Source organism: Sinocyclocheilus anshuiensis, unplaced genomic scaffold, assembly GCF_001515605.1.
Source record: "Sinocyclocheilus anshuiensis isolate Anshui unplaced genomic scaffold, SAMN03320099.WGS_v1.1 scaffold582, whole genome shotgun sequence".
NCBI classification, from domain to species: Eukaryota; Metazoa; Chordata; class Actinopteri; order Cypriniformes; family Cyprinidae; genus Sinocyclocheilus; species Sinocyclocheilus anshuiensis.
The window spans coordinates 69,143-82,072 of NW_015547659.1; the positions used below are offsets into that span (position 1 = coordinate 69,143).

A 12,930-nucleotide genomic window follows, 5' to 3' on the forward strand; every position below is an offset into this window, starting at 1 on the left:
AATTATTATTATTATTATTTGATCTGTGGTGTCTCTAGTCCTTCCATTTTGAAGTCTCGTTGGTGTAAAATACTGTTCCAAATATTAAATATTGAATATCTTCTGATTGTATTCAGTGTGCTCCTGGTTATATGTATATGTAGATATATATGTAATTTTAATTTTGGCATTGCCGTTTAAATATATTTAATGATTAGTTGGTTTGGTTGTACTTTTTTTGTACCATAAAATCAGACCTTGCTGACATGTTTTAGACCTTCTCACGAAACGATATACTCAATCAAAACGGCTTCTATAGAATCATAGTCTTTGATAACTGAGGTACCAGGACAATTTTATTGCGGTGAGCAACTTGCTTACCCTCACCATGAACCCTGTGTTTGTAGTGCATCATAGCCCATAAATGTGACAGCAATCAGGATATATTATTCATCAGTCTGATACTGATATTCTCCCACTGAGCGTTGAGTGGGGACATTATGTGGTTGCATAGCCTTGTGCGAAGGAACATGGTAAGGGTAACTAAACCTCATTCTTTCCTGACAAAAGAAATATAAGATATCAGATGGTGCGTACATGAAGGAAGAAGAAAGATGGTCTGAGAAAAAAGAAAACGAGAGTAGAGGAGATGATGTAAATCACAGTAAACCGTAAATCACAGTTAATTTTGTTTTACGTGCAGTGGGCCGGTTTGTCTGACATAGATTAAAATACGATAACAGATTTGTGTGAAAATAATTGTATAGTCTATAATTAAGCAATACCACTAGCAAGAGTGTTGTTCCTAATGTCAGTGCAGGTAATCACAGCAGTGCGAATTAAACAGTCTATTATGAATGCCATTGATTTTATACAGCAGTTCAACAAACAAGAAGTTAATATTAAGTAGCCTAACTTTTATTTTAGACACAAAATTACCAGTACTTTTCCTGTTTTTTCTCCGCCAGCAAAAATAGCTACAAACAAAGCCACAGAAGAATTAGCTGTCGCAAATCCGAGCAACACACCTGTTTCGTTTGTGAATTAGTCATTTTTGTACGAATCAGTTGACTTAGTAGACAGTGAATATACCTTTGTCAGGGTAGCACTATATTTAATTTCTGACAGGACTGAAAACGAGGCTCTGAAGGATAGAAGTACAGTGTGTTCAATGATTTAACAGCATACTAATTGCTCCGCTGATAAAATTTAATATGGCATCTAAACTGACTAAGGTCTATTGTTTAGTTCCTAAATTAATCAGTCACTGAATGAATTGGTTGAATGAATGAGTCAATGACTGACAAAAATACCAACTACTGGTGTATCTGTGTGACAGGATTATACTAATATTAGATTTTATTCTGATTCTTTATTTGGTAGAAATAGTAAGAATGATGCTATATTATTAATTCAGCCAAACTCTATTTCGTGAACCGTCTGTTTCTGAAGAGACTAGGAAGAACAAGGACAGGTGGGATTGAAATGAATTCAGGAACTGGAGAAGAATGAGGCTGGGGTTGAGAAAGAGGAAGAGGGGTCAGAGCTGGGAGGATGAGGCTTTTGATGAGAGAGAGAAGTGGAAAAATAGGGCAGTGTGAAAGTCCTATGGAGAGAGATGACAAAGTAGAGAAAAGGCCTGCTGCTGCAAGGTGCGCATACAGTCCCTCATTCATATCGGCAAGCGTCTTCACAATATCTCTTTGAGCTACAATGCAGAAATCATTTCCGTTGTATGCGCAAGTCTTGCATCAGAGTAGAAAGTTGCCATGGGCCTACAGGTCTTTTAGCACATTCATTGTGAGACAGAGATTGTGCCAGGCATTGATTCAAAGAAGTATATTAGCAGACCATCAAATATTTGAATAAATCTGACCTCTGTATTAGTTTTGAAAGTGCACATAGGGGAGACCGGGGCTACTTGTCACAAGGACAAGGGCTGTATCTCAGTAACTATAAGTTTCTGAGTCAAAATTCCAAATACACAAATGCATAATTTTACATTTTTTTGGTTATATTTTACATTCTATGAATCCGTTCATTTTGCAGTTCAAATTTTGCTGAAACCCCATTGACTGGTTAGCACTGTGACATTAAAAGACTTTATATTCAGTAATATTATCGATTTGACTGCTCTGACACTATCGGATGACAACAAAACTTGAACTGAATTGAGCTGAATAATGACACTATTATCTTTTTTTAGAAGCTGCGTTATAGCTGAATCAAAATCTTTCCATAACTGGCAAATTTTGCAACATCAACACTATTATTGAACCGAACTGAATCAACACGGAACTGAATTTGGATTTGTCTTATATTTGATGAAGTTTGCATCATTGATTCTGTTATTTTCTGTTTATTACTGTGAAGCTGCTTTGAAACAATCTGTATTGTATAAAGCGCTTTATAAATAAAGGTGACCTAACTTGACTTTATAGTGTGACTATGGCCTGTTGTTGGGGCATGTTGTCACAAAAGGTAAACATATGCATCTTTCTTTCTGTAAATGTTCGATATCTTTTATTTTAGTAAACACTTTAGGTATGTGCCTATATGGAAGAAATTAAACCTTTAGAAATATTCTCTGAAGCAAAAAGTGACTAGCTCTGGTCTCACCAGTTGTCTTTGTTTGGGACAACCTAAAACATGCATTTAAAACATTTTATTGTCATTTTATGCAGAATAACTGGTGTGTACACATCAAACAGGAGCTGTCTAAAGAAAATGAGTGACAGTTCAAACTTGTTACTGGGTAATGATTATAACAAGCCAAGGTGTCATAGTATTTAGTATGTAATCCATTTTGTTCTTGTGAGGTCAGTAACAAATCTATGTAATTAATTCAGACACTATATCTGTCATACCGTGGCAGAATTGTGTCACTGAATTCCACTGCATGATTTAGAGCCGTTATCCTGTCCAACATAACTCACAACCATAACACTGGCTCTCATTTCTCACAGCAATATAAAAAGTCACACTTTCATAAAGCGAATTGTTTTTACTTTTCATTGTGCTCCATGTAATGTGGACCTGGTTTGTGGTTTTTACATCTGTGGCACCTAAGACATCTGTATTGGTTTATCAAAAAAAAGCCAGCTTTTGCAAACCTTTGCTAAAATTGGTCACTTCCGGCCACTTTTCAGTGAGAAGACTGGCTTCTTATCCAAACATCCATTGCATGCTGTAAAGCTGTTCAACAGACCGGGCCTGATGAGAGAATCATTCCTTGACAGCTCCATTTGACTCAAGCTGACAAGCACGATGTTTCATAATGGATAGAAAATTTATATTTTTTATAGACAAGGCAAGTACATACTGCAAAAAAAAAAAAAAAGACAGATTTTTAAAGAGCAAAAATGGGAGACAGTGTTATTTATTGGACAAAAAAGGTTTTCCAGTTACTGTGGAACTGTGTTTGTTGAGTGGGCCTTAACAAGATATTGTCATGGCTTTTTTTCTTACTTCATAATGACAGCTAGCAAACAACAAACACAATATGTTATTTACAGCATGACACCAGAAAACAGTATCTGATCATTAAGTGTTTAACATATTTGTATGCCTAATGCATGTAGCTGCATTCAATGCTAATAACATGTCAAGAAAGAGAAATTACGTTTTCATGTTGAATATCACCTATACCAATTCATGTGCAATAAATCTTTGTGATTTAAATCTTCTGAGTGACCTTTTAATGGCTTGAATTAACCTAGATTATAAAACTGTGAAAATTCTATTAAAATGGTTAGTTCAATGTCAAGGAGCCATCTGAATTAATAAGATAATCTAGAGGTGAGCTGTACAGACAGTTCTCATCATTGCATTCAGTAACTGGTTCAGTGCACACTCTGAAGAGCTGGACTGCAAATTTGAATCAGCCTCGCTGTGAAATGAACAATGCATTTGGGTGTAATACCGAGGACCTGCAGCAATGGTCTGGTGTCAATAGAAAGTCAATATTAATTTTCTCTGGGCCAAAAACCCATTTAAGAGCTTTGGAGAGGGACCGGCCATTGGAGATAAGAAAAGTAATAGAAACTAAACCATGTTTCACAGTTCAGAGCCACTATGGTGACTCTAACAAGCACCCGTTCCAAGTTATCCAGATACAAAGATCGTAAAGCTATCTAAAACACTTTTACTATTTTTACACTTTTACTATAAAATACAATTTTTTCAGTAATTAGTAGTGATTAGGCTAAATCGGCCTCTTAAATTTCCAGTTCTATTTTAAGTACAACCAAATGATTGTCATGAACTTTGGTTCTGTTAACAGTTCTTAGTTGTGCATTCTGCACACTACTGAATCTACACGCAAAAACCTCCTACAAACTGTTTATTTTAGTGAATCCAACACAGCAAGACAGTGTCGTTCAGTGACTCTTATGAGGTCATAAATCAAAAACATAACTTGCAATCATCAGGTATCTTATTCCCAAATGATTGACTCTTATAAGTTGGTGTTTTTTAGTGAATCAAAACGTATAGCAAGATATGTAGTTTGATTACTGAATGAATGACTCTTATGAGTGTGTTCTTTTTAATTAATCCAAAAACATACAGTGCAACCAGTGTAATTCCATACCCGAATCGAATGTGAGCTAGTTCTTCTTAGTGAATCAAAAACAGACAGCACAACCAGTGTAGTCCAATAATTGAATGAATTACTCTTATTAGCCAGTTCTTTTTATTGAATAAGAAACATACAGTGCGACTAGTTATAATGAATGTTCACTGGAGGCAAGTTGAATGAGAACCCATGTCCATGTGAACCGACAATGAACAAGACATGGCTTGGCAAAAACATGAACAAACTCACTAAACAGTGGATTACACAAACAAAGCTAGACAATGAAACACGAGGGCTATATATATCAAACAAATGAGGTCACATGACACAATCCAACCTGTGACAGAGATGAGCTGAGGAACATGAGCCAAACAGAAGGCAGAATAAAAGACAACACGACAAAACAATAAACTTTATTCGACTTCATGTGGCGCTGCACAGACCGATCGGCTAGAGTTGCCGCTTGCAGTCGGGGGCGGAATCGAAAGCAGAGACGTCAAGTCAGAAGTTCTTTCTTTCCCACACGCAGCCTCGTAGTTAATTCTCCTGAGGTAAATAAAGTAAAATAAAAATGACAGAGCCTCAGCTGTTTCTCGCCGGTTTTACTTAGTTTCACCTAATCATACAATACAATATGCAAATCTAAAAATAATCGCCATAACCATTCATGAATACTCTAATTTGTATAATAATGTATTGCAACCCCTCCATTGCAGAAACTTAAAAAAAACTCTTTCATGGCTCTGCTCCATCGTTAGTTCTAACTGGTGACGCGGTGCTCAATGACAGTTGGGTGATTTTCCATCTCCACTTCCTGTAAAGTGATGTATCGATGTTCCCTTATTCCCTATGCCGTTCACAGTGCCCTTCGAACTGAACATGTTCACTCCCTTCGGATTGGAATCTCAATTAAGATGGCGGAATACCCTGTGAATTCCACATTACAGTCACTTCACCTCATGACACATGAAGGAACAGGGAATCACATGACTAACAGAGGACATCACTGTGGCAAACCTACAAAATAACGACTCAAAATGGCAAATTTGCTCTTTCTCGCGCTCATGTGAAACTCTCATAGCGCAGATTCCTATTGCAATGTCTGGATTTCACCCATTAAATTTCGCACAGCAACGATAAATGTGACTGCACATTTATTCTATCATCTGTTGACAAGTGGAAAGATTTGTACATTTTCTTCAGTAAGTCTACACTCTTAAAAATAAAGGTGCTTCACGATGCCATAGAAGAACTTTTTTGTCTAAATGGTTCCATAAAGAGCCTTTAACATCTGAAGAACCTTTCTGTTTCACAAAAGGTTCTTTGTGGCGAAATAAGGTTCTTCAGATTACAAAAACGCAAGAAAGAGATGGTTCTTTAAAGAACCTTTGACTGAATGGTTCTTTGTGGAACCAAAAATGGTTCTTCTATGGCATCACTTGAAGAACCTTTTGAAGCACCTTTATTTTTAAGAGAGCCGATCCTCCCTATAAGCAAAGTACGCAAGCTGCGTAGGGCCCCCGAAACACCAGGGGGCCCCCTTGCTCTCAAAGATGATTTAAAGTCCGCGTGAACCGGAAGTTGCTGCCGACTTTATTTCAGTGTAGTGACGTATGCCCAGCTGAAACGGAATATTGAATAGAGGGCATGGTTTTATGTTTGCGCTCCTCCTCTCTGTCTTTCACTCATAGCAATCTAACAGTTGGAGGGGTGTGTTTATGGATATTCTGCCCAAGCCGTCAAACTGACGTCATCAGAAAAGGAATGCCATTCCAGAGCGGAAGTAAATGTTCAGATTTTGATTAAAGATTATGAAAACAAACAATTTTTTTCAGCGGATTAACTTGCACGGATTAATTGTTTACATCAAGACTAGCAATGTGCGCTAGTAAAGTAAATACAGTTGAAAGCGTACCGAGACGCGTAAGAGACACTGTTTCTCAAGCGCTTTCCGTGAGCGCGATTCGAGACGGAGTGAACACAAACAAAGACATTTTATTCATTCAAAACTTAAAAACTTGAAATAGTGACCATTGCCAAAGGAATCTGAGTTATTTTGACATCTTTTAAATCCATTACAGATATTGTTGTCTTTCCAGACCTGAGAGACCTGGAGGTATGACAGTGATGTGTTGGGTTGCATTAGCAGTGGTGCCTTGGGGGGGATACTAGGGACCTTTACTTTGATGGAATCTCCTTGTTTAAGACCCTTCCCCTTTCTCAAAGCCTCAGAAACATCAGTCTCCTGTTGAAGAGAAATCTTCCACCTGGTGGATTCTGGGAGGAAAGCAGTCGACAGGGAATGCCAGGTTACATCAAGACTAGCAATGTGCGCTAGTAAAGTAAATACAGTCAATTTTGATTTCATGCGGATTTTAATTTTAGTTTCGTTTTTGAATTTGGCCAGTGGTTATGAAAACATGAATGTTAATTTATTTTTATGTGGTGTGCTGTCGCCCTTTCTACGTAAAAATCAGTCAAATCATGTAACGTGAATGTCATACAGTCTCTTGTTCTAGACACAAAAAAAAAAAACGAGTTGAAAGCGTACCGAGACGCGGAAGAGACACTGTTTCTCAAGCGCTTTCCGTGAGCGCGATTCGGGACGGAGTGAACAAATGTGGAAAATGGCCATTGGGTGATGGAGATTGATTCAGAAGAAACATGAGCAGTGATCAATATGGCAGCTTGTTCACGGGAGAGATACACTTATTGCTGTTAGTTCAGCCACCTGGTGGATTCTGGGAGGAAAGCAGTCGACAGGGAATGCCAGGCATGTAATTTATGATGGAAGTGTCAGTCCACGATTGATGCTATTTGGATGAAGGATCCAGTGAGGTAATGAAAATAACTTTTTGTTGGACCAAAAAGAGGACAGTCAGAAATGAAATAAATGTAGCATGACATGAAATTTAATTCAGGTGAGGAATTTTCAGGAATCAGTTTGCAGGTACATTTCACCTAGAAAACCTGTTCTCATCTGTTCATCAAGCAAATTTAATACTTTCAATCAACAGAATGTTACATTTCAGAAGTCACAGACTCACCCTCAGTAGTCTCACTAAATCAGACCACCAGCCAGTATGAACCAATACTCAGCAGATTCATTTTTCATCAGTATTGTCATTTCTATGGGTTTCTATGGTAACAGAATTCTGGGTGGCACAGGGGGGGATGTAATAATCAATAAAATAATGGATGGAGGTCAGAGCTCAAAAGACAAACCAGCACAGTGTGAAAAGGTATTTTTGGAAAGCCAGGAACTCAAAAAGAAGTCATTCTTACTGTTTCAACTTAGTTTTGAGTGATGCCCTTTGAAAAGAATCACTGACTGCAAAAATTTTTAGTGAATTTATTTATTTAAAAATGCATTTTTATAGTAAGAAATAAAAAAAAAAATCTGACTATAGTGATTTTTTTTTAACTATTTTTTTTATTTGCAGTGTACATACAGTATATTTAAAAATAGTTTTGCATTTTTATCTGTAAATCTGCATTGGAAAGATTTATGTGAAAATTGCTCAATAAATCAATCTAAATTAACTTAATATTGGATTTTTTTGTTTGTTTTGGCTTTAGTACAATTACAAATAAAAGCCAAGTATTTAAGTTTTTTAAAAGCATGCTATCTTTACAATATAATGCATACTATTTTTCTATATTAAAAGATTAGTTTTTTTAACGATGAAAAAATGTAAACTTTATATTTTTGGAAGGGTGTCCTTTACAAGGTTGTCATCACTTATAGGGGTCCTTAGTTTGAAAACCTTTTTTTTTTAATAGCCACTGTGTTCAAGTTGATGCATTGCTAAAGACAGTCCGCCAAACATGTTCTGTCACCTTGGCGTCAGAGTTGTCTCCATGCGCCAGGAATAATCTGCAACCTAAATGTGTTCTCTCTATTAGTCCATTCATTTCCACCAGACAAGCACTGTCACACTGACAAATGGGAGCTGGAAAGAGCCAATTGTATTTGTTCAGTAAAGGGCCTTCATTTCCTTGAAACCCAAATGTCCCTCACAAAGAAAGTGATAACCCTCTCCCGACATTACCATAAGTCTCTAAAGAAACTCATCTGGGAAATCAGATGTTTATTACTGGATTCTTGCATGAAGAGTCAAATCAGCTACACCATTATGTTCTTGATTGGGCTGCTCGCTTATCGGTTTGCTTTGTGCACATCTGTCTGGCAAGAACATTATTCTGCAAATTTGTTTCCAGTTGCACTAATAGACAATTATATCTCTTCATCATACAGAAATTAGATTTCATAAGATATCTGTATTAAAAAAGGTTGAGGCTGGTGGCTTGCTTATGAATATCAAGTATTGTCTGAGTAATGCAGGTGACTGGAGTCATCACACTGGAGAAACTCCAGCAGCAAAACTGAGACAAGAGTTTCTGGCTTATATAAGTGACAGTTAAAAATCAAGAATGAAAGCACGGTTTGGTGATTTTTTTCACATAGTTTTTCACTTACTCACAGTAAACAGCATTTAAAGGAACTATAAAAATAAAATTAGCAGAAAATGTGCTCATCCTCAGGCCATCCAAAATGTAGATAAAATGCTATGTAGAAAAAAAAATAGCATTACATCACTTGCTCATGCACATGCTCTGCAGTGAATGGGTGGTATCAGAATGAGCATCCAAACAGCTGTTAAAACCATCACAATAATCCAGTCCATCAATTAATATCTTGTGAAGTGAAAAGCTGCATAAATAAATAAATAAATAAATAATAATAATAAAAGTATAAAGAGGTTTTCTTCCTTCTCTATGAGCAAAGACAGAACTAGCCAAATGCAGCCAGATGCATGGTGCAAGCCTTGAGACCTACACACATATAAAGTGTGAATTCTGAGAAAGAGATCTGGCAGCGTTGCATCATGTGAAGTGTTTAGTGGTCAGGGTTGTCACTGACAGCCAGGAACTCCATTTACACTAACAATAGAGATACAGCAGGCAGAAAGAACAAGTGGATATGGTATCTGCACATACATTTTTATTATTATTATTATTTATTTATTTATTTTGGTTCTCAGTTGTCACAGCCCTTTTCCAGCTTTATTTATTTTATTGTACTGTTGTCTTTTGTCCACCCAAATGTTGATGCTTTGTTATCTTTTGCATGGTTTAAACCAAATAGCTGAGAAATATTACATATTTACTTTAGTTGAATATGTAAAACTGATTCGGGTGGATTTATAAGAAAAATTGCATGAATCTGTGACAGAAGAACCGTGCTTTTAATATGCTTGATTTTGGATGAAGATGGAATCATCTGCATCTCTGCACCACTTTTCTCAACATGCAGTTTGATTGGCTTTTTAATTACAGCGACATAAAAAAAAGTTGGCCTCAATCCTCAGTATAATAAAGATTAGATTTTGGGTGCTCTGGGAATCCAGTTCCCTCTAACGTGTACACTGCTGTCATAGCTTGTGTTGCTACCAACAGAGGAGAGAGAGGTGACAGGAACAATCACCATAAAAATTTCCCACTGGAGCTACTTGATCCTTTTAAATCACGTACAATGCAATGGTGACTTGAAGTTGGGGAAGGAGAGAGATTTTAGTCTCGGAGGAGTGGGGGGTGTCGAGCTAAAAATGATAGAGGTTGCTGAGCAGGTCTCTTGTTGCACTTTTAGTGGTACTGCACTTCACTGCCAGACACATCATTATGGGATGTTGCTGTCGTCCTGTTTCTGAATCAGCTGTAAGCATAAAAAAGGTTTCGCATTGAATATCCTGTTTCATTACAAAATAACATTTTATGAATTTCAAAACATTTTATGAATTTAAAATGGGATGCGAACACTGTTCTATGCTTTCTTAAAAATAAATTTCAAACAGTATTAAAGGAATAGTTAATCCAAAAATGAAAAATTGCTAAAAATGTACTAACCATCAGGCCCTCCAAGATGTAGTTGTTTATTTCTTCATCCAGACAGATTTGTAGAAATGTAACATTACATCACTTGCTCACCAATGGATCCTCAGCAGTGAATGGGTGCCGTCATCAAACATCACAATATATAAAAACATCATAATGAACCACAAGTAATGCAATTCACATGACTCCCTATATGCATTGCAGTTAAAATATAGTTTTACATACGGCGATATTATTTGCTGTCGTCGTTTTTATTTGGTTAATCGAATATATTCATAGTAGTACTCTATAAGAATACTGTTGTATTGTGAATACCTTTCATACATAGCTAAATATGAAGCCTGTAATTCTTTATTAATGGTCAATCCACTTAAATTTGGATCTTTAAGTGTCAGTGTCATATACTAGATGCACTGTGAATATTTCTACCTGCTCTGTTCTGGATTGACACACCAGATTGTTTTTCTTGTCCAATGGGCTGACAGCGGGGTGAACCAAAATGTTGAGTGACATTCCTCGGGACGCCCTCCTCCGCCCTCTCACCCGGAATGAGGTGGTGGGGATGTTGGTGAGACTGACCATCTTTGGAGCTGCAACATATTACAGCATCAAATGGGTGGTGGAGGCTTTTGACCCGACACAAAAACAAAAAAACCAGGCCAAGAAAAGGGTAAAGATATCTCTGCTACCAAATGTGTGCCGATAATAAATGTGGAAGTAAATGCAATTCCAATGAATAATACATTCAATTTAAATACAGCTTTTCATGTGAGCCTGTAGCTCAAAGTGCTTAAAAAAAGATTTGGAGTCAGTTTCAAAAACAGTTGATTCTTTTATGGCTTGGCCATTATTTGTTGTGAATTATTATATGGTATATTTATTTAAATTATTTATTTTAAATTGTTCAATTATTGACTCATTTATTTATTGTTTGTCTGTCTATTAATTTTACATTTATCATGTCCCTTCACTTTCCCCAGGCAGAGCAGTTGATGAAGCAAATAGGTGTAGAGGGCGTCAGTCTGACGGAGTATGAAATGAACATCGCAACTCTTCTTGTCGATCCACGCAGCATCAAAGTAAGTACTGTTGTAATCAGTTCAAACCTTTCATCAAATCACATGGTGCCTCTCATTACATCAAAATTTTGAAGAAATTTTGCTGTTAGTGGTAATAAAGACAAGAGTTATGTAATTGGTTGTCATTTTACATTGTCTGTTCAGATTGAGTATGCAAACCTTTCATCAAATCACATGGTGCCTCTCATTACATCAAAATTTTGAAGAAATGTTGCTGTTAGTGGTAATAAAGACAAGAGTTATGTAATTGGTTGTCATTTTACATTGTCTGTTCAGATTGAGTATTACTATTCAAACTGATTTCGAACTGAATTCTGTTGACAGATTGGAAGTCGTTTCTCTGTTCACACCCATGAAGGTGTGACCTGCAATCATTATAAGCACTGGCCTCCCACCAGCCTTCCAAGTCATTAGTAGCTTGTATGATAGAATATCTTCCTTCTTTTCCTTGTAAGGTGACCTGGAGAGATGTTGCTGGACTAGATGAGATCATCTCAGAGCTGCAAGACACTGTCATCTTGCCTTTCCAGAAACGTCACCTCTTTTGTGGTTCCAAACTCTTGCAACCTCCCAAAGGTGAGACATGGAGAAAGCACATGAAACCACAGTTCTATTGGAGTGTGTGTTTTCTCTCCTATTTTTATTGTGCATTAGGGCTACACGATAAATCACATTTTTTGTCATGATCGTGTTTTGATTGCTTCTCTCAGTTAATTAGGCATTATTATCTGCAATATTTACCTAGTGGTTTATTTATTTATCAGATTTTGTTTTTCATTTGCGTTATTTTGTGTTGGTCACAAGCAGGGTTTGAAATTAACACCCGCTAACGCTGTCAAATCACTAGCCAATTTGGCGGGTTACTTTTTGTAAGTTTATGTTCACTCATTAATTTCTTGGGGAAGTTCTTGCAAGCCAAATCTGTGCAGGTTTAGCGCAAATACTGAACTCATTACATTATCGAGAATATTGCAAACACCAAACAAAACACCTACTGAGTGCACGCATCCGCAAAAGCAACTACATTAACTTAGTGCACGTAGGCATTTAGAGTGTGTTCTTTCAGTGCATGATTCAGTCTATTAATATGCATTAAGAATGATCACATAATTCAAGATAAGGGGCAGAAAATGTATATATATCATTTCATATAGTTAATCAATATCACATGAAGAGTGCCGTTTTAAATAAAAAATCAGCATGGTTACAAATATGAATTGTGAATTGATTTTATACAACAGTTCAATAAACAATAATATATCAAAAACTTTAGGAGTCAGCTGTCCACGGTATTCCTTAAAATATCAGCACAATAACACACTCGGCAAAATATGGTCTAATTATCTTTATCGATAAAATTCCAGAAAATATTGAGATATTATTTTTTGTCAATATCGCACA

The 12,930-nt window shown here is 36.6% G+C and overlaps 1 protein-coding gene across 1 annotated transcript in view; it reads left to right on the top strand.

Annotated features, from left to right (window-relative positions):
- Positions 1–10,899: 10,899 nt before the first annotated feature.
- LOC107702218 (ATPase family AAA domain-containing protein 1-A) overlaps positions 10,900–12,930 on the top strand; it is a 10,559-nt gene continuing 8,528 nt past the window's right edge. Inside the window, exons 1-3 of the mRNA XM_016504461.1 lie at positions 10,900–11,120; positions 11,431–11,529; positions 11,985–12,105. Of these exons, the coding sequence (XP_016359947.1) occupies positions 10,950–11,120; positions 11,431–11,529; positions 11,985–12,105 (391 nt within the window). The 5' untranslated portion in view covers positions 10,900–10,949. The remainder of the gene's footprint in view (positions 11,121–11,430; positions 11,530–11,984; positions 12,106–12,930) is intronic.